This window comes from Oryzias latipes, chromosome 20 (genome assembly GCF_053564925.1).
Source record: "Oryzias latipes strain Hd-rR chromosome 20, Olatipes_Hd-rR_3.1".
In the NCBI taxonomy this organism is placed as follows: domain Eukaryota; kingdom Metazoa; phylum Chordata; class Actinopteri; order Beloniformes; family Adrianichthyidae; genus Oryzias; species Oryzias latipes.
The window spans coordinates 12,288,655-12,316,174 of NC_136256.1; the positions used below are offsets into that span (position 1 = coordinate 12,288,655).

Genomic DNA, 27,520 nt, shown 5'->3' on the forward strand with positions numbered 1-27,520 from the left:
GTCATGCAGAGCTTTTTGAGAAAATATTGGTAATTAAATGCAAAAACGCAACATTTAAGTGTAGATTTACCTTTGGAATTCAGAGCTAAACGTCCATCAACACGAGTTTGTGAATTTCATTGTACATTAGAGATATTCCAAAAAAACATTTTTGTGTGCCACTGTGCTGGTAAGCATTCTGTTCAGGAGTTCATTTGTCATATTGACTCTGCAACCAGGGTTCTGTAGATATGGTTCTGTGGATATTCATCATATCTGAAGGATATGATGTGTGGTGTTCTTCAGAATTTGGGGTTAAAGCTGCTCGCTGACCTTTCGGCGTCTGGAAATCTTCCAGTTGTTTCCTGAAAAGTGTTGCACATACAAACTGGGAGGCTTGGCTCAAAGTGGCTCAAAGTCACCTTTCTCTGTGACAAATTCAGCTAACTTATGAAAATTGTGCAAGGACTTCACTACTATTAAGTTTTACATTTCTCCATTTAAGAATCCGCTGGAATTACGTTAACTGTGTGAACGCTTGAAGAGTTACAGTAGTTGAAAGAATGTCAACGCTGGAGCCAAAGCTACTGTAGTAAAGGGTTAAAATTTGATGTTTTTTTAGTAAAAAAAACCAAAAACTTTTGAGGCTCGTTTTAGAATTTGGGTCAATTTTATGCATAGAAGTGTGCATTTTTTCAAAGTGAAAAATCAATATTGTGAATAAATTATGATGTTAAGGTCCTTTAGAATTCTTGTTATCAAAATATCACCGTATGAAACAGTGAACAAACTGCTGGATTAGATATCAAACATCTGCTCACAATTTGTATCATAATCTGCGTTTTTGTTACACGTATGCACAAACTTACCCAAATTTAATAAATGTCAACAACAACAAGAATTCGGAATTAAACTGCTTTGATTAAATGATAATTATGAATGAACACAGACCAACTCACGCGATAAGTCATTTAAAAACACGGCAAAAGATGTAAAGATACATTCTAAAATCTGCTATTTTCTAGCGCTCATCATCATCTATCAAAGGAAACGTCTGCGTCTCATTCAGGCCATGGAGCGGCGAGCTCCTTACATGTGGGAGTGGCTACCGATGAAGCAATTTGGGGAAATTGTGATCTGTGAATTTACAGAGCTGTGGATCCAACAATTCTGCATGACATGAAAGTTTTGATGAGCTGTGTGATGCTGTGGGACCTCTTGTGGCGCCCGCTGTGCAGTTTACCAAGAAGCGCATTGTCATCCGGTTGTTGGTCACGTGACTCATTTATCCCTTGTGCTGTCCTAGGCACTTTAACATTGGGATTTGGGTCATCTAGACCCACTAGACAGTGCGCTGAACCTTTTTTCACGCCACAAAAAGCTACTTCTCCAAGCGGAAAAACCTTTTTCAATAAATTCAAGTTTTTTCTAAAATTGTTGTGTTTCCAGTAGGCACATTTATTTTCGCAAATCCAATTTGCGCAATTCTATAGTCAATGCAAGTACCATAGCTGTTTTCATTAATTCAAGCCATCATTGTTTGCAACAACAAGTCAACCTGTTTTTCTTCACCATGTTTGTTTTAAGTCATTGAGAATCCGGTTTAAAGTAATCACACGACCAAATCTGCAATCAATAAAGGTTTTTTTAAAGTAAAGTTTAGTCACGTGTCGGTTCATCAATGGCAAATCATTATCCGACTGCGTAGCAACGGCAAAAACCAGACATTTATCACGTCCCTTTAATTATGGCTCACATTTTAACGGCAAATTTTCAAAGACCGAACGCTCTTCTGAATGTTAAAGCAACACAATCAACGAAATGAGTGTTACAAGGACTGAAAAAAGCCTCCATTTATTGACGGAAAAGTTCATATTTTATGCACAGAGAACAGCAGAATCATTTCTTAATGACACACTCTCGTATAAAGGGAAATTGCACAGTGCTTGCATTATTCATTTTTACCAACATAGAAACCATACTGTGGATAATAAAACACAATGAAGGATGGTCATAAAAACACAATAAAACAATCATATATTTCTTATTTCTCCCAGGATTAAAAAAAAACATCCTCCGAAACAAAAGGTTTATGGGGAAAAAGTCCATATGTCATGATGGAGATGCACAAACATTAATTACAGTGCACAAATAATAAGCGTGCATTATGTGATATTGTCAAATTTGCATATGATCAGAGCACAGAAGAGCAAAAAAGTCATTATTATTGCAGGAAACCCTCCAGTTCTACACAAAACAGCAGAGAAAACGGACAAAAAAAAAGGCTTTAAAAAGAAGGAGAGACGGCGAACAAACTGCAACCTCCTGTTTGTAGTGGAGGCTCGGAGGAGCCTCTGTGATTACACCATTGACTGAATCATCTGCGAGGTCAGGCCTCCCCGTCTTCACTTCCTCCCACTCCTCCCTTCGCTACCTCTCCCACTCAGCAGCCCGGCCGCTCGTATGGCTGCCCAGGCGCCCTGGCCGCCGGGTTCCCGGCAGCGTTTACAGATGCTGAAACACATGGCAACCCCCGCAAACAAACACACTTAAATCAGGACAGCAAAGTAGTTCCTATAGAAATGGATCCGCCTTGCCGTGCGGGAGAGATCTATCCATGCTTTTCTGCTCTGGACTCTAAACGTAGAGCTGTGGAAGTCAAAGAGGCCTGGATTTAGACGACTTGACCCATCTGGGTGCAGCGTGTTTTTGGGTTGTCCTGGCCCGTGAAGGGTCGTAGAAAGACTCAAAGGGGGTGCAGGTGTCTCTTGCAGTTACCTTGTGGTTCATACGGTGACCTTAAAGGATGCCATGAAAATGGAACATACTATTGTCATACGTGTGGTAAAAGTATCACATTTGTAAGGATAATGGCAGTTATGCTGAAGCTGTCGTGCGGTGCCCTTCACTCTATGCGTTAGTAAGACCCCACAGAAATGTGTCACGCACAGGGTGGATAGGTGGTACGGAAATGTTTACTACAACCTATTGCCTGTAGCATGGCTGTAGAAAACATGAAACATTTCGCTCTACCAGTTCACAGTGTGGTCTACGACCCTAAAATATTTCACCCATAAGGTCAGTTATGACTTAAGCAAAACTCCTGCTGGTTTTGAACACACGTTTGACATTTCAAAATGAAGCCATTAAGCTGCAGGCAGCTTCTTTCTTTGGTTTTGGCCGGTTTCTGTTAAAACACAGACATTTGATTTGATGACTTTAGGTCAGAACAACGTCCAAGGCTAAAGTTTGGATGTCCTGGATCAACTCTGGTTTTACTGACACATTCCTGTTATGAAGAAGCCTTTGCTGGATTTCCCTTTTGAACTTCGCTTTTAATAAATCTTGTAGCACAAACTGAACAAAGGATGGAAGGATGATGATTTGAAGCCTCATCAGAATCAAAGCTCAGTCTAAATAAGGACTTTCTTGTTCATTTTTAGGCTCAATTAGAACCATTTTTTTGTTTCCCTGAGACTATTTTCTTGGAGGATTCAGCGTGACGTGACCTGATCGATTACCCAAACAATGAACATGATTCTCTTTTTTTAGAGTCTGTAACGTGTGAATTATTATTCCTAAAGTTGAGTCTCTGTGCCTCTGCACCCCCAGTTTAAAAACACTGTTGTTGAGGAAGTGGACGATGAACATACTCGGAAAGGTTCATTCATTTTTGATGAAGGAAATTAATTAAGAAAGCAAGTGTGACCCCTGTTAGAGCTGATTGCTTCTCGTGGTTGAGTGGAGGAGAGCAAAACTCCTAAAGCTGTTTTCACACACAGATAGAGCAGGAGGGAAACCATGTGAGGGGAGGGGGGGGGGGGGTAAGGAAAAGAAGTTAGGATTATCATACCAAATTTGGGAGCAGAAAGATCTGAGAAAATCAAAAAAACTTTCAGGATTCATGCTGGAAACACGAGCTCCTACTCAAAGTTCATTTTCAGAACACTACATTTGATAACATTTGAGTGTGAGTTGAAACAACGAGCATCTTCATGCTCTTTGACAATTGAGTAGATATGAGAACTGGCCTGAGTGACCCCTCCCTTGTCGCGGTCGAAACAGGAAGTACCTGTTAGTTCAAAGAAGCCAAAATCCCATAGATTTCTAAAGAGACATAAAAAGCTTTTACTCAGTCATTCAGAATAACCATTCTTGATCTGATACTTTTTTTCTTGATCTGATTTTTTTTTTTCTTGATCTGATACTGTTTTGAACATGTTCACGATAATCTTAATTTTTTAAAATGTGTTTTCTATAGTTTAAGTTGTTCAAGTTATGCCTTAATAAAATGTATGTGGTCTCACGCCAAACATTCAAAACGTTTGATTGACAGATCTGTTCTGCCAATCTGTATGGACCTACAACCAACCGGGGCTCAAAAGTGGTACGGTTTGGTCCAGCTTAATGGGTCAATTTTATGATGGAAACACTCAAACTACTGGACTGTATCGTATCGCTCAGTGGAAACAAGGCTATTTACAGCTGATGTCATAAAAAAGAAACCCACAATTATTAAAGTTTTGGAGATTCTCCATCAGATGATGAGAATATGACCTGGACATCACAGAGCTCAGCACCAACTCTCAATACATTTGAACTGATCTTTAGAACTGGTAACATGCAGTTTAGGTCGTACCATTTGAGATGAAAGATCTTTCGTACACCATGTTTCATTCATTCATTCATTCATCTTCTGACGTTTTATCCCTTTCGGGGTCACGGAGCTGCCGGAGCCTATCCCGGCTACTTATGGGCGAAGGCAGGGTACACCCTGGACGGTTCGCCAGTCTGTTGGAGGGCCACAATCACACACCCATTCACACTTACACTCACACCTAGGGACAATTGAGAGTTGCCAATTGACCTATGAAGCATGTTTTTGGACACCATGTTTAAGTACAAAAATATCTGTAAAACACAAACTTTCACAATGTTAGACCGTCAGCATATAAAAAACATCTATAGAAGAACCTTGCTTACATTAAGCATCTCTGAATGATTTTTTTTTTCTTTTTTTTTTCGATGATCCGTTCCATTCTCCCCCCACAGATGGCACAGAACATGTCTGGACTGTGTCATGCTCTGGAGGTTAGATAGCTCAGGTCATTCTGCTGTCAGATCTGATGATGCCGCAGTGACCCACACCCGTAACCTTCTGCTGGGATGTCTGCTTTACTGCTGGTGTCAGACGGATGGGTTAACGCCTTGGCCCCACGCCTACACACGCTAACGACTCCAAAAGGCACTTTAGTGTTCCATGAACGGAAACACGTTGCTGGACGTTGAAAGATTGCTCATCCTTTCCTTTCGCTGTAGAAAATGAGGATCTTTGAAACAGTTTTACTCGTAACAATTTTTAACAGTTTATCCAAAAAAAAAAAACCAACCTAAAATTCTTTGTGTTAAAAAACGGACATTTATCCTATAAATTCCTGTTGGGATCAGTTATTTGAAAAAATAAAAATCAGTAATTTTATGTACGTCTCAGGAATAAAACATCCTTCCTTTTTCAGAGCTGTGACGAAAGCTGAACTTGGCGATTTGCGAAGGCGACGGTGGGACGTCCTGCCTGTAGGGGCCTTTGGACTGAGACCCCACCCGCATGGGGGTCGAGCCAGGAGCCATAGTGTTGTCCCTGCTGAGGCTGAAGGCGCCGCTGTTGCTGCCAGAGGCTTCCGATGCAGTAGACAGTTGGTCTTTCATGGCTTCCTGCTGCTCCCTGCGCCTCTCCTCCTGCCTCAGCAGCTCCTGGGTCTCCAGAAGGACACGAGCGTTTAAGCTGGACATGCCCAGGTAGCCGTTGCGTGGCCCCGGGGCCCCGGAGTGGCGAGGGTTTTCCTTGGATGCTGGGTATCCCTGTGCTGGTGTGTACATCCATGAGTCTTGAGACACTGTGCTGTGGTTTTTGCGAGGTTGCCTAAAAAAAGGGAAAATTGAAAGTTAATTAAGATAAAACTCACTTTAAGGGGACCTATGACCAGAATGTCTAAAGTCCGGCCACATTCCAATTTCAATTTTGTCAACAAAACCATAACATGCAGCCCCCAGCACTTTCTAAAACAGTGTGTAAAATTTTTTAATTATAATTTGGCTACATTTTGTCAAAAGCCATTGTCAACACGTGGTAATAATGTCGTGGAATTCTGTGACACTTTCTAGCTCATTTTTAGACTGTTGACATAAAACGAAATGAACAGATTTAATCCACTGATCAAAGATAAAGTGTTTTGTACTTCTAAATAAAACATTATTTGTATTATTTTAGGGGTTTACTGTGAGTATTTGGTGTTAAGTCCAGACCGTTAGCATATGGTTTTCACATTGGTCAAAGGTTAACCTGGTTTGACTTTCAAATCAGGTTCAATGGCATTTTGTACATAAAGCAAAAATAAAGCGCAAAATTATGAGTAGCTAATGAACGTGAGAGTTTTAAACAGTTTTGAAATTCACATTTACGCACTTTTATGAAGATTTTTTATTGAAAGTGGTTGCTTGAATGTGTGTTGCCGAGGGCGATGCTTAGGTTAATAGAGATTTAATATGTAACATTTTATGTGAACCCAGATTTAATGTTGAGTTTTACTAGTTTTCAAATACAAAATTCGGAGTAATTTTGGCAAAAATGTATTTAGATGTTTTTAAACCCTATGTTCTGTTATATTATAAGGGTTCAAAATGCAAACTGATTGGTTGACCATTACATATTTTCACCTCACCAATTTGGGCCTTTTTTTGCAGAAAGTCTGGTCACCCTTTGTCAATGAAGATAAAAAAAGGAAGGAAGTACAAAGAAAATGAAAAACAATCTTTGGCTCTGTACTGGTGAAGAACTCCAAGGAAGCCAAAAGAGATAGTGGCTATTTTTACATATCATGAGATAAAGAGAAGCATGAGCTTGAAGCATTCATTTCAAACACAAGTGGAGTCCAAGGCGATCGGCGTTAGCGTGCAGCTGCATAATCACTCTGACTCTGGCAACATAAAAAAAGTAAATGTAGTCACGCAAGAACACAAAAACACAAAAACCGACGGCTAAAATGCCGTCAGGAAAATTAGTTCCACATAGTAAACAAACACAAACGCTAAAATCTACTGGAGAAAAATGCTGGCTTTTATCCATTTAAGTCTTTCTTTTTTGGAGATGCAGATGAGTGCACCCTCCGAGCAGACAGAGTAATGGCGGGTGTTTGATGTATCCACAGCGTGCCTCCGAGCCCTGACAGGTTAGGACGCACGCACATCAAGTGTCTCGGTCCTGGCAAAATAAGCACCTTACACCCAACGTTCTAGCTCTCTCCGGAAATTAACCTTCAAAAGTCGTCTCTGCAAACGTTTCCATTTTTTTGGAAAAAAAAATGGAAACTCTGCTCTAAGGATCCATTAAAGGCTGACATGCGATGGAAGGCCCTTGACTCTGTCTTTTACGTCAAAGGTGCTAAAAGACATCCCATTCACACCCCGGTGACCCGGCGTGCGCTTAAAAGGTTTCGGAGCTTGTGCTACAAAACCGCCCAAGCAATCAGAAGCTCCTGCTGCTTCTAGGCCAAGACACCGGCACTTTTCCTGATATGGAACTGACAGGAAGAGATGGGAGGCTTCTCAAAGCTAAAGCATGACCAGCAGTTCAGTTGGTTGTAGATTTTGGTTATATTCAACATGCAAATTAGATCAACTAAACCCTTCTATAATCTAGTTTGACTAAACTTACCCACCAAAGATCTATTTTGATTTTGGACATGACAAAAGGTAAAAGGGACTGAACGGTGAGGCAGTGGTTAGTGCGCTCGTCTCACAGCAAGAAGGCACTGTTACAAATATCAGCTTCCGGTGTGGCGTTTGCATGTTCTCCTCATGCATGTGTTGGTTTTTCCCAGGCACATCGGTTTTCTCCCACAGTCCAGACACACGCTTCATGGGTTCATTTGTGACTCCAAATAGGTGGGAATATGTGTGGGTGATACTTTAACGCAGGGTTTTTCAACGTTTTTTGAGCCAGGGCACACTTTAACCTTGTCAAAAATCCTGCGGCACACAAGCATCCAAAAATTAAAAAAAAAGAAGAAATTCATAGTCTGTATTGATCTACAGCCCCTCCTCAATCTCACATGCATTTTTGTGATAATTGTGGCAGAAAAAGCTGGAAGTTGCAGTTGTTTTTTCTAAAAGATGTAATAAAAGTTACCGTAAATTCCGGACTACAAAGCGCACCCGATTACAAGCCGCACCCACCCATTTTCACGTGTTTGATTAGTTTTATACATACACAAGCCGCGTCAGAGTACAAGCCGCGCAAATGTTAGGCGATATTGTCGCGCAAATGTTAGGCGATATTGTCATCCTGACCGATCACGGACAGCATCCCAGAGTGAGTGTAATTCATTAGCACATTGTGGGTGGTGCCAGCTTTGCCTCTGGCTCATGTATTTGAGTGTATCGACATCTGTCAAACAGCATGGACCTCTATTCTGTTCACAAGTTCCTCAGTTATGGTGTTTTTATTTCATTTTTTTTTTACTTATTGACAATCTAGGTATCATACATAAAATTACAAACAGTAACCATACAATCAACATTACATCCCTCAGTTATGATGAGGAAATTTACATCCGTGATTCCACATTTCCCATGAGTCTTAGGGGATAAAGGCGGGGCCAACGCCCGGCTCGCCATACTGTTGTACGTGTTTAAGAATGAGTATCAGCAGTGCATGGAGGGGTGAACGGGTACAGCTCTCCTTCCGCTTGTGTCGCGGCAGCGTTATGGGAGTAACAGGGCTGGTTAAAAAAACACACCGGTAAAATACAGCAGCGGCGACTGAAAAGCGCGCGCCTCAGCGCGATACACGATACGCGCGCCTCAGTGCGGCGCGTGCGTCAGAATTCAGAAGCCTCTGCACTCCGCGGACGCCTCTGCGCTCCGCTCCCGCCCCGCGCGCTCCTTGTCTCCCCTTCCTATCTACTCCGACACCTCTGGCCAGGGCGGCTTCAGGGAGGAGCACTTCGTCCCCGTTGCGCCGGTGGACGGAACAAATCGTTTCTGTGCAAAGCAATCGGACTTAATACTGTACGTTTTGTGTATGAGGGGCAGGTGCGTTGTTACGTGTGGGAGCCATCAGACTGCCATCGGCCCCGCAGCTCAATCAGCAGGAGAAGATGTCTCCAGCTCACACGGAGGCTGTGAGTTTTTCAAAGCAAAATTCCGCTTTTACGGTTTCCTTAGAAACCGTAAATGGAGTGTAAATTCACTCCATGCGCTGTTCTCTCCGTCACGCAGCAAACCGGCTTTTCCAAACCCGTTGGTGACGGTGGACTTTTTTACGCTGCTTTTAACGATTGCTTTTAACTTGAAAGCTTCATCATATTGTAGCGGCGATCTGGTGCACGTTGGGTCTAATGGCCCCAAAGGATTCTGGGATGCGGCCGGGCATGCGTGTTTCATTTTGTTGAACCATGACTGAAGTGTCTAAGACCTGAAGTCAACTCCATGCTGTTTGGCTGCTTAGAGGTGTGTTGAATATAAATGCGTTGTGCTTGGTGTTAGACAAAGAATTCAAACTTTTCACTGAGTTCGAAAGTACGTACATGGCTGCCGCTAATTAAATCCATAAATTAGTCGCGTCACTGAATAAGCCGCAGGGCTGTAAGAGCAGGAAAAAAGTAGCGGCTTGTAGTCCGGAAATTACGGTAAGTTAGAAGATTTAAAAACTGTTTAATGTGTGTTCGTTGTGGTTTCAAGACGTTTAAGAGGAGAGACTCATTGTGCGCTGAGATGCTGTCACTTTAACCCAATGCATCATGGGAGACGTAGTCCAAACAGCTGCCGAACACAGACAGACTCGCGTCTCTGAGCTTCATTGTTTTGTTCACTTGTTCCACGGTCTGATACTGGATCCCGCGAAAAGCTAGAACACTAAAGACGAGCTATAGCTGGTATTTTTGTTGAAATTAAGCAACATTATGAGCAGAGTCAGAACAAGGAAGTGAGGACTGTAATCACTTCTGATTGGTCAGACTGATGACGTGTGACTAGGCCTCCAAGAATAAGAGAGGGATTATGCGGGTTCAGAAGATGGATGGATGGATGGATGGATGGATGGATGGATGGATGGATGGATGGATGGATGGATGGAAAAAAGATATAAGTCTATGTCTAATCCAATACAGTTTGGATCCAACTAATCATCCATAGATCCGGGGGGAAAATACATGAACATAAAAACTTTCATGAAAAGTTCCAGCTATCACCATTTCAATACTGAAATGTGCTATTAAAAGGCGAAGCTGGAAAAAAAAGTAAAAATTTGGATGTTTGCATTGCACTCTTAATCACACTTTAGTAAAACAAAGTTCATACAAGTGTAGATGATACAGTCAGAGCGAATTTGGATCTTGCAAAGATTTAAACAGAGAACTAGAAAGATTTTTATTGATATTCTTTTCTATTCAATATGCAGATAGTTCACATTCAAAAGGAAGATGCAGAGTAGCTGATAATTGCCTTAGTTACAACAACAACAAAATGGGCAAATCTGTATGGGGCAAAGAGGTGTCCCTCACAAAATATCAAGGTCGCTGTTTAAGTGATAAGTATGCGCTCTGTCAGAAATGAAGAAATTAGACAATCAGTGTCGTTTTGGCAAGTGTCCTACAAGCACTTCTGTATCACCTGTACACCCCATTGATGTAGCATTCACGCACGGTCAGAACGGGTAAACTACTTGCACCTTATCAACGACTAAAGTATGGTCTAAGGCTAAGGTACGACAGGATCAGCCGTACATCGTAACTTACATTATCCTTACGAATACCTCATGATATCATGTGACTAAGGTTTAAATGGAGGCAGATAATTTGCTAGAAAGAGCTCTGGAGCAATCTGCCCAATAGAAGATCGAGGTCTAGGTTTCAACTCAGTTCATAAAGCAGAAGATCTTAGCTGAAGTTCTCTTCAAGACAAAAAGAAAAAAAAAACAACATTTAAACCAAGATCAATGAATTAGGATTGTTGCAATCCAGTTTATTCTGGACAAGGACAAGTTGTTTTTTAGTGTATTTTAGTACTAGACCTTCAAGGGATGAACAGATTCTATTAGGGAGTTTTTGTTGTCAATTCTATATAGAGCAATCACAGGTTGACCTTTACCCTAAAAGAACTTAGCTTTTTCTTCCCTAGCTTTATCTATTTTTTCCAGAAATCAATTTTATGACAGAGGAACTCAAAAACAAGCTGGTAGATGACGTCCAACTCTTGCTCAGTAAATAATCCAGACCTTACCCTGTCTGAGCAGCAAAAAACATCTATATTTTAGGAAGAAAAGCTGCTTTAAAATGCTTGTGCTAATCTGAATCGCCGACAGTGACAAACATCCAACAAAATGCATCATCGCAGCTCAGTATGTGATGAGACTCATGTCTGTATGTCATGTAAATGCAGCGCAAACATGCATCCAGTGTGTGCACGTTTGTGCATCTTGACTTTGTGTGATTACCAGTCATTGGTGGAGGGGCAGCTGTAAGGACAGACTGCAGAAAGACCCCGCCACATGCTCTGTATCTGAGTTTCGGGGTCTGGGCAGGCTGCCACGCCTTTCCACCCCGTCTCGGCTTGAAGAGCAGCCAGCGGCCCTCATGTCTGAGCGTCCTGTTGGAGAACTTCAGCGCGCTCGCAGCACAGGGGCTGCGCTCTTTTCCGGCTCAACAGCAGACGGGAGGAAGCTGATTTAAGGGAGAGGGTCACCGCGGCGAGGGGAGGAGAGCGCTGAGAACATTGTTCTGCAGGAATGTAACGGTGATGGATGTGTCAGCAGATCTACTTCTCTTATCACCTCCACTCCTGCGCCAGAATATGTCACGGAGTAGATTACATTTTCAGGGAGAGGGGATGGGAAAATACATCACGCCAAAGAGAAGGATAAATTTAGAATGACAGAAAATAACAAACAAAGCCAGGAAGTTGTGGCCGCTCCGGGTTTCTGTTAAACAGCTGGGAGGAATCAGACTTTATAGGAGAAAGAATAAAATATTACTGTATTTTTTACACTATAAGGCACACTTAAAAGTCTTAATTAAAAAAAAAAGAAAAAATAACAGTGCAGTCCTCATATATGGGTTAATTGTATTTACTGATGCAATTTTAAGAGGTTCGCGGCTGTCTGTCAAATTGTCAGTCTATTTTTTTTACAAGCTGCACACAAGTTCGGTGTTATTGTGACTAAGCTAACACAGTTAACGTATAGCGGTCTTGTACTGTGCTTTTTTTTTACATTACTAACAAGGTTAGGAGTTAGAGTAGTCACAGTAATGTTTGTTTTAGCTATATCAATCTGTTTTATTACGTGTTGCAAACAAGGGTGGGTGCTATTGTGACTATGCTAACCTGGCTAAGATGTAGCGGTGTTGGACTGTTTTTTTTTTTGTGTTACTGACGAGGTTGGGAGTTAGAGTAGTCACGGTAACATTTTATTTGGTGCAGGAATGCCCAGATTTAGTTTTTGACAATTTATACAGTATTTCAGTCCGAAATACTATGAAAATACTATGATTATGTACTAATTATTCAAAAACTACACAGTAAAAGTACACAAATCTTTGTGGTTTAATAGGTTTGTTGTCTGTATCAATAATATTCTCTTATAAATATATGATTAGAATAGATAAGGCAAATTATTATGAAAACACAAAGCAGCGACAATTGCGTTTCATGCTCTGCTGTAAACTGTGTAATGAGGTGGAGCAGGACATTACCGATAAGTGGCTGGCTTAATCGTGGCAAAGCAAACAGCGCTCCGTGGTCCATGGACATAGCTCAACAAGCCCACGCTTCAGGACAACACTGCTGCCTGAGTAGGCTCAGATCCGCCCTGGGCGGAAACCACGGAGCCGGTAGTGCCGTGGCAGGACAGCTGGGTCAGACAGGGCGTCTCCATTGAGGACGCACGATCCTGCTCAGTCCTGCGTGCCAGAGCAGTCTTCTGCTGGCGACCCGGCGGTACGACCCCGACGTTTCCGTTTGCAGAAATAATGCTCGCTCCATGTAGCAGTACGTGCAGTTACGCATCAGAGGGTGTTCGATTGGCCATTCCATATGTCAATCAAGTGATGGATTTTGACAAAATAAAAATATTTTTCAGCTTCTTTTGATGGCCCGCAATCCACCCACATCAACAAAATGAGCACCCCTGGTTTAGTGGTATCAGCCTGTTTTCTTGTGTGTTACAACAAGGTTGGGTGTAATAGGTTTTGTGAATACGCTAACGTGTAGCGGCGTCTGACTATGTCTTTGTACTAACAAGTTTGGATGTTAGCCTAATCACAGTAACATTCGTTTTTGCGGTTTCAGTTTATTTTTTATTTTTTCACGGGTTGCAACAAGGTTGGGAGTTACAGGTATTGGGAATACGCTACCGTGTCTAACGCTTCTAATGTAGCTAACATGTAGTGGGACAAACAAACTCCTTAATTACTGTGAATCCAGTCAATAATTTTTGATTGACTGACTGACAGACCTATCTCTGACTCTGCCTAATGCGCCTCATAGTCAGAGATCCTGGTAACCCTTGTGCTATCCTAGGCACTTTAACCTTGGGAGGTGGGTCATCTAGACCCACTAGACAGTGCTCTGAACCTTTTTTCTTCAATGATTTGTGATCTTCACTGGTGTCCATGGATTACATGAAATCTTTCCACCTTTATCCACCTTTGTCATGGTAGGGGGAACACGTCAATGTAAGGTTGGGGTAATTTAAGATAGCACAAGGTTAACTGACATAGGTACAAAAGTTGACTATTCATTGACGGTTTGCCCTATAATCCTGTGTGCCCTACAGTGCCGAAAATACGGTAGACAAAAAAGTACAGAGAACAACCTCAAAATCATTCTCATGAGTGACCCCCCCCCCCCCCCCAAAAAAAAACAAAAACACAAAAAAAACTGACATATAACTTTCTAAAATACTTGGAACAATGTTTTCTTTCTGGCTTAACACAGAATCGTTTTGATCAAGGGATACTCTAAAAGGTTGCTGAGTCCAGAAAAAATAACCGTATCTCAACAGTCGTTTTTTTGTGTGTTTAAGTGCTTCTCTTTCAGGCTAATCAGTGGTTTCTCCATGCTACCAAAACACTTGTTTCCCTCCCCTGCCCCTCTTGCCCCCGCTTGCCTGTCACTGCTAATCCCGCTTCAACAACAAGCCTTCATTAGTGCTCCTCCAATCCTCACATCTCACAGGGTTAAGCCTGGCCGTCATCAGATAACCTTGGCGTCTTCTGGAATCCCTTATATAGTTAAATGTTTTTTTGTTTTTTTTAAAGCCAGGGAATGTCCGCTTTTCAGCTAAACGGCAGACTTCCTGTTTTGGAAAAAGAGGCACAGGACGAAGCGGTTCCAGAGTGGATGGATGGAGGTGGTTAGGGGCTTGGAAGGAATTGTGGTTATTAATGTGAGGAAGCAAAGACTTTAGCTCCATAATGAGGAGCTGTGCGGAGACAGGCTCTGAGGAGCTTTAACCCGGATCAGGCGTCAAGCCTGAGCTCAAGCGACTCTTTGCTCTGCCAGATTACTAGAGGAATGTATATCAAAGGAGGTCCGGGCCGGCAAGAAGAACTTTCCCAGGAGATGTTACTCACCGAGGACAGGCCTCGAGGCAACTGTCACTTCACATGAGATGCCAGCAGATAACACCTTTGAAGGGAGCGCATAGATCATTCAGACTTATACAGACCGCATTGATTATGTGTCCATGAGGGCCGCGGATCTATAGTCATGGACAGGAACATGTTTTAATCGACCCGACTGCGACTGGTCAGAGTCAGAGGAGGAAAAGGGGAAGCTCATTATACTGGGGTGGAGGATGTATGTTGATATTGACCAAATGAGAAATGAAAAGACCACATGTTTATATTCATTTGAAGGAAAACCAAGACGAAAAAACCACTTTCAGTTCATGGAGTCTTATATAAAAGAGATTTTTTTTTTTTTAAATTTACCTGTGCTTCCAATATTTTTTAACAACTCAATACATAATGCTATGTCTTTATTTTCTTACCATTAGTTTGAACACATGCAACATGTAAAACATACCACTTCATGTAAGTTTAGGAGGAAAAAAAAAAGAGGATGTGGCAGCCATGTGCTGCTAATCAGCTGCACTGATTGATCAGTAATTGTCAAGAGTGAGTGGGTCAATAAAAATAGTCTATTTAGTTATTGCTTTTCTTTAGACTCCTCTTTAAACCCTTTTTTGAATGGTTTTTAGACCCTTTTCCTGCACTAACAACATGTAGAACAGGTGAGAACATTTGTCCAGGGAGCAGATGTTTTTGTAAGTACACTACAGGGTTAGAAATATATATTTATATATGTCTGTGTGTGTACGCACATATGTATGTATAGGTGTATATAGATAGATAGATAGACGGACGGACGGACGGACGGACGGACAGACAGACAGTGTTGATATCTTTAGTATATTATTTAGTTATGTTTTAAAAAAAATAACCCATGACTGACGAAATCTGTGAAGCAGTCATCTTTTTTTAGGACTGTAGAACCCCGCACTACACACATTTTTCTCTCTTCTTTATTCCTTGTACTATCCTAGGTACTTTAACATTGGGAGTTGGGTCATGTAGACCCACTAAACAGTGCGCTGAACCTTTTTTCTTCAATGATTTGTGAACCTCACTGGTGTCCATGGATTACATGAAATCTTTCCACCTTTATCCACCTTTGTCATGGTAGGGAGAACACGTCAATGTAAGGGTGGGATCATAGGATAGCACAAGGGTTATAGTCCTACTCCAAACATCTTTTGATCTATTGTAACATTTTTGGCCAAAATCTAAAGGCTTGTGTTTTTTTTAGGGTATTGTCTGTAGAGCAGAAGTAGTTTATTAGAAATTCACCTCGAAGTTGAAGGAGGTACCATTAAACCTGACATTAGCGGTGCATCAACGTTTATTTGTCACGCCAAAAAACAAATGGGATGTTTTTCAAACTGCATTTTTACGTCTGCTCCCAATTCACAATAATTCGGATAAAGAAATAAAAAAGCCTCATTTTCTGTCTATATGTCTTCCATTATCAGAAAAATGCCAATAAAGACATGTTAAACACACAAAAACATCATTTTCATCAGATTGGGTCTTTAAACTGAAGTGTGTATAACTGAAGGGTCCCTTTCATTTTCTTTTCTCTTTCCTTTCTTTTATATTTATAATGATTATTTATGCTTTTAAACTTGGCACTCCTGTGTATTGTGATTTTAATGCATTTTTCTGTTTTCTGAAGCACTTTGAATTACTTTGTCTATGAATTGTGCGATACAAATAAACGTGCCTTGCCTGAACACTAAGAGCTCAAGCCTTGAAAGAAAAAGGAGTCCGCAATTTAGAATGAAAACAAAGACCTGATCGCTACTGAAGATTTTGCTGAAAGCATTCTGTACAGGAGACACAACACACAGGAGATGGATGGACAATTGTCTAAAGCCAATCACGGCAAAAGCAATGCTCAGTGAAATGCTAAATTGCACAATAAGAAAAATCTGCGAAAAACAGCAAAACTGTAAAAGTTGAACCGCATTGTAGAAAAGGACACCTGTATAGTACATGTTTTTTTGGTTCATTATATTTCATATTGAGTGGATTTTTTTTATTTAAAAATGTGTAGTTGTCTTTAACTTTGATCTTTTTTTCTATTATTAAATACAATTCGTTGTATTATTAGTATTGGATAAAAAGTCAAACTGTTCTTTAAAGTAAGTTTTTAAATATGTGGAAACACCTATCGACTTCACTCCAAACATTCACTTTAGAACTAGGTTAGCTAACAGATAGTACTATTGCCTTTGGGCAATTTTGGTTTGAGCCTCAACAGTGAACACTTTTCTTCAGTACCGGCTGGCCTACAAGAGTTTAAAGTGAGATTAGAAAGGCTTCAGAGGTAATGAAGTCTCTTCCTTGAGTGATAGCCCAACTTGCAAATACCAATGTTCCATTTTTCCCCAAGGTCTCAAGATGGTAGATACAAAAAACTTGCTTGGCATATCTTTAAATATGTAAAAAACTTGAAACAGGAAGACTGAGAAGATGAAGGGTTATTTCTCAAAGCTTTGAGCTTGAACTGTAGAAGTATAGAAGGCAAACTGAAGTTTTTATTCATTAGGGGGAAAAGTGGCTCCTTGGGGTTAGCAATGACTTGAGATGTAAAGTGTCGGTCTTTTAATTCAAAAACGGTGACGTTAAATAAATCATTTCACCCAAAGAGGTCTGCTACGGGTCATATCGATGTGCGGAGATGATTTCGAAGCAGCTTGTGAATGACAATTCACAAGGAAAGAAGGAAAGCAAGCGGAGGAAGAGGACACATGCAAAAACAAGAGGAAGGAATTGATGGAAAATGAGAAAGTCAAATGAAAGGGTTGAGAAAGGTCAGTGGAAACGTGATAAGTCAAAGGAGGCGGGCGGGCAGACGCGCAGACAGACAGGCGGACAGATGGAGCGAAAAACCAACAAAATGGAAAGAGTGAAGTGTGTCTCACCGCGGCAGGGAGTTGTAGTGCCTTTGTGCTTGTTGGAAAGAGTCTGCCTCATTCTGCGGCTGTTTTTCTGCTTGAGTCTCAACCGTTGCAGAATGGCGTCCGCTCTTAGATTCTGTTCCGTTGCTCACCTTCAAAAAATATTTAAAAAGTACAGTTAGATTTCATTTTCAGCACTCACATTGACATACTGACATTGACTCTTATTGACATGCACTTTCTGATAATGGCCTAAACCTTTATGGGTGTTGTCGACCTCAACCAACAGCTAGAGGATGTGTGAGTTCTTATGCACTGACTGAAGTCTAACTTAACCCTTTAATACCGCAGATGTTGCCAGCGACACCCAAATGACAAATGCTCTTTGACATACATAAATGTTCAATCATTTTACGCGATCAACGTGAATCAGCTGATTCTGACGCAAAAAAAGCGTCATTCGGTATCGACTGGTGTCATGTCTCCTGTAAAAAATGTATTCAGCTTTCCAAATCTACTTAAATCTACAATTGTAATCAGGTCCTTCTTTTCATTCCATAATACTGGACGCATTTTTCCATAAAGGTTTGTATTACAAGTTTGACAAAGAGAGAAAGATTTGAAAATATTCACGTCTGCCTGAGAAAAATATATAAAGTGTGTAGTGAGGAGTTTTCCAGCTATAAAAACATCTGCAATCCTACTTCAAAGATTTCACCTATTGTGGGTTATAAATAGAACTTATCCGCCACGACAAACAAGGGAAGACTGTAGTGCTTTGAATTGACCAGGAACTGGTAATTTTAAAAAAACAAAAACAGGATTTGATGACATCATTTCCAGTTAACCCTTGTGCTATCCTAGGCACTTTAACATTGGGAGTTGGGTCATCTAGACCCACTAGACAGTGCTCTGAACCGTTTTTCTTCAATGGTTTGTGAACCTCACTGGTGTCCATGGATTACATGACATCTTTCCACCTTTATCCACCTTTGTCATGGTAGGGAGAACACGTCAATGTAAGGGTGGGGTCATCTAAGATGGCACAAGGGTTAAGATGGCTCAAAGCTACCTTCAAATGAAAGCAATAGGTCAAATAACCAGTAGTATTATTCTCTGTCATTGTCATCCAAAATAAGGGAAATAAATTAGATTGTACTAATAATTTTTAGTACTTTTTTGTTGTTTTTTTTCTTTGAAATTTGTAAATTATTGTTATTGCTGTTTTATAATGTAGCGCTTTGACCTTTTTCTTCTAAATGTAAAGCATATTCGTTCTATATAAAATGTATTATTATTATTATTATTATTAGATTGGACATGCATTTTAATGAAATACTTTTCTATTTTAAGGAATGGTGTTTACTGGGAAGATTTTATATTTTTATCAGATCTCATTTGTGAGCGCTACATCGGATAACAACAGCAGACACTGCAAAGGTTACCATTACACCTTGGCTCATTTGTTGCTTCGATGTCTCCTGTGCAGTCAATGCACGTTTAAGAGCCAACTGGCCTTTCGAGTGTTCAGGTCGCACAACCTAACCTAAGGAGCCTTTTTATTGCTGCTTCAATGGGTTGTGCTGCCACAGGGAACATAAACTCCTAAGGAGTAAAAACCAGTCGAAAGCAACTCCTGATGTTGTAGAAATGAACCGTGGACCAGCTTAAGTGTAAAAATAGCCGAGAGTTACTGTGGTTACAGGAGCTAAGATCAGAAGCTAAAAAAGAAAAAATAGGGACTCCAGTGAGGAAAACGAACAACCAGAGAAAGTCTTTTAAAGCACTTCAAAGTGTCTGACAGGCGGCTGTGAGGGTGTGTGATGAAAAATTAGCCGCACCTGAATATAGATCTGCACAGCCGAAGAGGGAAAAGGGGACATTTTCATTTTGGTAAGTAAAAACGAACAGAGGATGGAAGGATCTTTCAAAGTTGTCCGAGCAAAAACAGGACTCCCGATGGGGCCCTCAGAAGGTACCGTTTGCAAAATAATCCAACATATTGGCCCAAAGCTATGGGCTCAAATCAGGATAAGAATTAAGTGAAAATCAATTAAAAATATATGCATTTTATTATTAAAGTAAATATTAAAAATTTGGGGAAATAGAATGTTGCACTAAACGTTGGGAGTTTATGACCCAACACTGTTTTGGAGTGTAAATGACATCCCCATGACCTGTATGTCAATGATTTCCCGGTTGCCACTGGGCTCTAAGCTCCACCTTCATGTAAAATTAGGCTCATTTTTTATAAACAAGAAGTCTAAATTTAAACTAAACTGGAAAAACAGTTAAAAAAATGCAGTTTTGAAATATGAAACAACAGCTGTTGCAAATAAAAAATATTTTATATTTGGCAAGAATTGTGGGCTTATAGTTATTTTTTAAATACAAATGACAAATTTACAATATTTACTTCAAGTTTACAATTTATACTTTGGACTTTAAAAGTGTTTTGAAATTTAGATTTTTTTTTTGGTTCAAATTTGCAATTTTTCATTTAATTGACTTTTCCTGATTTGACCAAAGCTGCTCTACCAGCCTTTCCATGATTCAAGTGTTTGCCGTCTGATCGTGTCCAAAGTTGAGACCTGCTGCAAACGAGCTGCTTGATGAAAGCACAAGACAAGCCAATTAAAGATGATCTGAGAAGACGCAGCAAACAAGTATTTACAGAGCGTCACTTTCCACCAGCTTCAGACACCTTTCTGCTTGAGGAATAGCTTTCCCTTTCAAACTGATCGACTGAGAGTTAAAGACCTCCAATAAAAATTGTGCTTTAATGTTTTTTTTTAATGTTCTTGTGGCATTTTTATCATGATGGAGGACACACATAAAGAAATTGAAAATTCTGAGTATTCCTCTATTCAAATTGTGAAGATTGGAATACACTGGGCAGGCCACAAGCTCACTGCAATTGCTTTTCATCTATGTCTTCATTTTCCTCATCTGAGCTGGCATCTGGCTTTAAGCTGTCCAGTAGGCAAGCTCCGACATTTCTTGTTGTTTTTGTTGCACCAATAATGTTAGCTTGGGTCTCCCCTACAACTCAAAACGGAATTTCTAATGAACTCCTGCAATGTCTTAGAAACGAGACATCATTTTTCTTTTTTAATTTGTCTAAAATCTGCATCATGATTATTAAAAGACCACTGGAAAGGCTTTTAAGGTGAAACACCCTGCAAAAAACTCGAGGAACTTTTAAAGCAGAAAGACGGGACGTTGGAAAAGGCGTCTCGTGTTCTTCGAATGGCAGCTTTCCTCCATTCTGAGACAGCTGTAATAACAGCGCAATTACTTTGCACATAACGCCAACAGCAAATCCTTCCTCGAGCTCTCTTGAAAACATAATAGTGTTCCACACGGGGGAGGAGAGTTGGACTCATCTGTTTCTGGCTGTAACAGCACGCTTCTCAGTATGAACACAAACGAATGTCAGATGAACCGAGAGCGGAAAGACCAAATTATTTTTCCAACGCCTTGTGCAGCAGTGAGAAAACAATTAGTCATGCACTCTGGAAGTTCTTGATGTGATTGTAGGTGAAGCGGGGAGGAACCTGGACGTGCCTGATGGTCGAGGTGGATGAGAGATGTGCACGGAAAACAGCCCGGAGAGAAAATCAGTCAGTGTAATGGCATTATCCAGGGACAGGAGAATCCGATTATTTCACGTTAGACTTGGGATACGATGCCATATGAAATATGACATTTGTTGGAATTGAATCAGGAGACATGTCCGTGTTTGTTTTTTTTCCAATAATGTGAAAAACGATGTCAATATGGCACGCTTTTGTCTTTCCCTGCTCCTTTTGTGGTGTTGCACAGACAGGGACTTAAAAAGGACTCGTCCACCTGTTTAAACAGGAAATCTAGGGGGAGATAATACGAAAATGATTTGTAGCTATCAAAATTCCCAGACACAAGAAAGAGAAGCAGCTGCGGGGGGAGTTTAACTTTTAAAGTTCAAGACAAGGCAAATGTGCAATAGTTTCTGATTTAGAGCCCTTCCTATATCCCGGGAAAGTTTTTTTTTTTATGATGTTATCATAAACATCCATCACCACCGCCCACTGTCCCGACCACTTCGGCTCTTTTCATGGCACCAAGCAGGGAACCGCTTAAGGAGAACAGCTGAGATGTATACAAACAGACACATGGAAGGCATTTAGACTGCTAAAGAGAGGGAAGAAAGTGAAAAGAAGGCAATGAAACGCTACATCCTGACAAAAACCCTGTTGGGTAATGATTCTTTCAACCCAATTCCGCCAATTTATTATAAGCATGCCAGTCCATTTGCGGTTAGCTGGGCGTGTAGCTCCAGGCGGAGTATCCATCTGAGAGCAACCAGTGTGGTCTGTTCTCTCCTGGTCTCTACGTTTAAAATTAAGCGTGGATGTGACAATGATTTGGTCTTTTCGACATTATTTTCCAACATAGGCTCAAAGTTGAATGAATCTTTTACGTTTTGAATCTTAAGTCACACGAGGTGTATATTTGTACAAACCCCTTTTGTGTTTGAGGCTAAGCTTTATTTATAGTAATTATATTTGTATAAATGTTGTTTGTCATCACAAAAGAAAGGGGAGGGAAAATATATGAGGGGGTTAAGGAAGTTGGAGGACAATTGAAGAAGTAGCAAGATGCTGGAGATATGCATTTTTTAACTAAGGGCATGCTGACGCCGACAGGTTGTAGTGAACACCTATACAACATGCAAGAATAAAGTGCGGCTCAAGTACTTGAGATAGGCGTGTTGTTTGGATTTGTTACTTTTTTGATACTTCAAACCTGTGCACTGTGCAAGGGGCCCACAGGTGCTGATCACGTGATAAGTGCTTCCTCTCTGCATGCCACATCTAGGTTTGCCCATTTTTCACCTGCAGACTGGTGATACCTAATTTTAAGGCCAACTGTGACTAATGCTTTACTAAAGACTAGAGTGTGGTGTAAAGGCACCGTATGACAGTGTCACCCGTAAGTCATAAGCGCGTACAACTTACATTTGCCTTACGAATACTTCATTATACACACGCACAACAACGGTACGATCCATTTGTAACCCTTGAGCTATCCTAGGCACTTTACCATTGGGAGTTGGGTCATCTAGACCCACTAGACAGTGCGTTAAACCTTTTTTCTTCAATAATTTTTGATCTTCACTGGTGTCCATGGATTACATGAAATCTTTCCACCTTTATCCACCTTTGTCATGGTAGGGAGAACACATCAATGTAAGGGTGGGGTCATTTAAGATAGCACAAAGGTTAACAAGCCTGAAGGAAACTGCAAGACATACCTGTCCTCCCCTCAACCCTATAATACCTGACTTTATTTTCAATTATATTAAAAAAATATTCTTCAATGTTTTGTTTTGTTTATCGTTCAAGATGATGCAAAATTGAATGGAGTCCTGGGTTTAATGGTACATTGAGAATTAAGTTCATTAAGCATGAACGGGTTGGGATGCGCCCTTAAACCCGAGGCTCCTTTCTACGACCCCTCACAGGCCCAAACAACCTAAAACCCCCAAAGCTGGGGGTCAACAGCCATACAAGGTTCACCCATACTAGCCTATACCTTTAATTAGGAAATATACACTAGATAAAAGTGCTTGATTGGGCATGTATGCTTATATACATACAAACACATACCATTTGGCAACATCACACATATAAACACGACAATCATCATAAAAAACAAACTAAAGTCATTCTGACTGACATTTTCTTTTACCACGCAGCTACTAAACTGTCACACCCAGCATGCAACAGTACAATTACGCTTCTATAATGCTTTTTACGGTACATTATATGTCTCTATGAGGACGAGTGCTTGTGGCAGACTTTTAATTAGCATTGGATGGTTCACATTTCATCTGGAATACTGCATCCATGGTAAGTCAAAGCCTCTAAAGCGCAAAAAGCAAAACACTGGAAAAAAACAAAACAACCTACTGTAGTGCCAGGGCTGCATTCTTCTAAAGATTTCCAAAAAGTCGTGTTTAGCAGATACACTACATGTACTTTTCTGAGTACTTACAACCAAAGGGTCACCCTCTTTCACAACACAGAGCTATGTTGTCTTAAATCCAACCTTTAGCCATTGGGAAGTCAAGTGACTGGCTAAAAAAAATGGCTCATTCTGCATGTGATCACAGAGGAAAGGAAAGCCTTGTGCAATCCAGAAATATAAAGGTGCTGTATTCATGGCAACTAATGTTTGTTCAAACCTAAAAAAAAAATAAACACACACACTTGTGGACATACGGATCTTGGTAGCACCAGAGAAGTAATGGTAAAAGAGTTTGTATAAATAGAGGTTTTTACAAGCTGCTGTTGGTGCGTTTGATCCGTGGCACCAGCGTGGTGCAGCGCTCCTCGGTGCAAGTTGTGCTCATGGGTGCTCCACATAAACAGCACAAATCGATTTTATTGCCAGAGATAAACAGAGGGAGAGGGATAGAAAAAAAAAGCTTTATGATGAACATCTGGAAATCCCCTTTCAGAGAGCAGTAGGGAGGGAAAGCTAAGAAAACACGCTGGCTCCACTGATGTGTGCTGGCTTCAGCTGGGAGATTGGTCATTACTCCATTTAAAGTTCAGGAAGTGCCTGAACTGTTGTGCTCAAAGTGACACACCTTAGCTTACTGTCAAAAAAAGAACAAAAAAAAACTACGTTTAGACATCAAATTGTTAAGTAGTCTAGATTTGCTGCTCTTTAAGACTCTGGTTTTTACTATAAATGACTGAATGAATTTCCTGTTGTTGGCACAAATGCTTTAGAAAACTTTATTGTTTTTGGGAAGGATTTCAAAGTCAATCCAGTAAAGACATTTCTAAAGTGTTTCAGCATCTGGGTATACCTTTCATCTCCTTCATAAAAGCCTTAGTTACAACTGCCCTTATGTGTAGATACAAAAAGAGCAAACCTGTACGGGGCAGGCAGGTACGAAACGGCAGTGAGCCGTAGAGCGTGAATGTTCATGCACAATTTTTCTACAAGTAGGCTACAGGTTGTAGCAAACCTCACACATAAAGGCGAAGTAGGTGAGATGTGGGCAGGTACACATTTTTCATTTCTTTGAACTTTAAATCCTGCGTATTGCGCAACGAGGCTGTTAGTGCGTTTCACATCAGTGTGAGCTCTTTTCAGGCTCGTTGAGTGCTGCCTGACTGATAGAAATGAAGAAATAAGACAATCAGAGCGTAGTTTGTGTGGACAGCTTACGTGGGTCCTGTAGGCACTTACGCATCACATGCACACACCTGCGTTCGGCTTGCAAGCGCAGTCAATAAGGAGATCTTTCTGGAAAAAGTTGCTCCGTGATCGCGTACAATAGTCGCTCAAAAATAAATTCTGATTTGCCAGCGATTGCGTTATGGGTTAAAATTCCAGTTGCGGGTGAAGTCACCAGCAGGTGTCCCATTCTGCAGTGACTGGGGAGATTCTGCTCTGATGGCCGTGCGACCACTGCGACCACGAACGGTTACAAATCCCTTTGAAGTCTAAACTGGCCGTAAGCCTTCAGATTGTGAGACCAACACTCTATGATCAATTTCTGATTATGCCTTATTCAAACTATCTGGACTGGCTTTTGTTCTGTTCAGTAATTTTGAAAATAGAGTTGGCAGATGCAAGAGTAGCTACCTTTGACCCGGTTTGTAGATGTTCATTAAAGGCATCCTGATGTAATCTTAGTTCCAAAGTTCCCTTTTGTTTTCAAGTTTAGTTCCCCAAAGTTTAAAATATTACATTTCCAACTCCCTTTTTAAGCATGTTGCCCATTGTTGGCAATATTCGCTAAACTTTTTGATTTAAAAAAATAAAAGCTCATTGATGACTTATTATAGAGGACGTTGGTTGCCAATGACACAGGGTCAAGTTGGCAGTAAAAGAACGAGTGAACAGATAATTGAAAATTATCAGTTGTCCTTGATTTTTTACATTTTTTTTAAATCAAGAACTTTCTTAAATGGGGTTTGTCTCCTTAAGTCCCACTCCAATCCTCTTTTGATCTATTTTCAAAGTTTTCCTAGTGGTCTTTTAATTATGATTATGCCATTCTTAGGCAAAACCAAGAAATCTGTGTTGTTTTCTAGGACATAGTTTCTGTGGAGTGGCAGTAGTTCATCATCAAATAAGATCTTTAACCTATGTCCTAAAAATGAAGCTTTTGGGATGGTGTTTTATCAGGAAATACAAAGCTAACTTGTAAAAAAGACCATGAAATTCAAATATGAATGATTTAAAAAATAAAAAAAACTTTTTCCAAGTTTTCCCGCAGCCAATCCATTGAGTCACCGAGTGCCAACAAGTTGTCCTGAACTATTCTAGTCACAGCGAAGGAAAAGTGATGACACACTTGTTGTTGATGAGCCGTTCCACTGGAAATCCTTACCCACGAGACCAAGAAAAGAAGAAAGATGATCCAAGATATGGGCTCGAATGCTCAAAGCCTTTTCCGAATCTAATTACCAGTCGGACAGCAGTGGCATGCCCGACACTGTCAATGGTCACGAGCAATTAGGAGCTCAGAGGTTAAAAGAGAAAGGCGCCTTAGTGAAGAAACAAACACTCGACATCTCTCTGAGAATGGGAGAGGAGAAGGAGATTAAGCCAACATTGATAGACGTCTGCTGGGTGGTTTTTCCACCAACAGTTGAACAAACACTGAAAGCAAAGGGCTGACTTTGTCTGTCTGATGAAGAACACCGGGGGAATCCCCCCCCTTTTTTTTCCTGGTTTGCCCAAATTCATCCCGACAGCGGGGAAACTGAAACAGCAGGAGATGTTTGCCACGCCGAGCCAATTTAACCGACAAACTGACACTGATAGCTCTTGGGAAAATTGGATGCCAGACATTACCATTTTTTTAAGGTCTGACGTTCTGACCTGCCATTAGGAAAATGGTTCTTTCTTGGAGCAACAGTTAGCCAACTTTTTCTCTTTTTTTCCACGAAAGACTGACACAAAAAACAGAGACATCTGGGTAAAACCAAAGATAAAACCAAAAAAAAAAGAAAAACAATGTGCTGACATATTAACTAAATCCATCTGGCTCTCTATGTGTGATCATTTTTAATATTAAAACATGAATTAAACAAATGTCATCTGCAGTTACACTGCTCTAACACACCGGCAGAGTTAAGTAAATATTATGTCTACATGTTAAGATCTTCTGTGAGATCACTGGGGATCTGGAGCGGTAAAAGAAATTGCTTCTTTATTGAAGCTTCAGTGGCAGCTGAACTTTTCATGCACGGCATTAAGGGCCGTGAAATGGAGACAAAACGAGTTAACAAAAGAAATTAACTTGATTGCAAATTTCCAATTATAAAGAATAAATCCCACTGCTGTTAGAGATCAATCACGGAAGAGAGGATCGGATTAAAGAAACGAGTCCCAATTTTTAATTTAGAAATTTCCAATTTGAAAGCTTTTTAATCAACTGCAGGGAAAATTAAACTGAACCCCCTCTTTAGTGTCTTTCCCCTAGCCACAGAACATTACCATAAAGTAATGTGGGCTTTCGTAATGGCCTCTCTGAAAACATTTTTGAACACAAGACGGGTAAAATTCGCATGACACACTTGTTAAGCCCATGTCACACAGCAGCTACCTACCTCCATTCTGCGCATATTGCACGGATGAAAGTTAGTCATACGTGAATATAAGTGTGAAAAAGTGAGAAAAGTTGTGGTCTTTACGTGAAATTTTTACTTATGTATCACAAATGAACCATGGTAAAACCACAGAAAAAGTATGAATAAACCATGCAAAGAACACGTAAATCCACATAGAACATGAACCGTGTGTGATTATTTCGCTGTTTACATAATTTTAACGTGATGTATGTGCCGTACATGCCACATAAAAGTTATACATTGGTGGTACATGCGTGAAAGTCTGTTAGACATACATGGAACGGTCATGGAAAGCCACAAATTGGCTTATGCATCTGGCAAAAGTTGTGGACAATTTCATACGATTTATGTAATAATTTCGTTTAAACTACGTAAAATT

General features: G+C 40.5%; 1 protein-coding gene across 2 annotated transcripts in view; it reads right to left on the reverse strand.

The window, feature by feature from the left end:
* Nucleotides 1-1,801: 1,801 nt before the first annotated feature.
* The window catches only part of LOC101161760 (partitioning defective 3 homolog), a 409,769-nt gene continuing 384,050 nt past the window's right edge, over nt 1,802-27,520 (reverse strand). For both annotated transcript variants that reach the window (XM_023950353.2, XM_023950354.2), the window contains 2 exons: nt 17,522-17,649; nt 1,802-5,899 (listed from right to left, as the gene is read on the reverse strand). In XM_023950353.2, the coding sequence (XP_023806121.1) occupies nt 5,467-5,899; nt 17,522-17,649 (561 nt within the window). In that variant the 3' untranslated portion in view covers nt 1,802-5,466. The remainder of the gene's footprint in view (nt 5,900-17,521; nt 17,650-27,520) is intronic.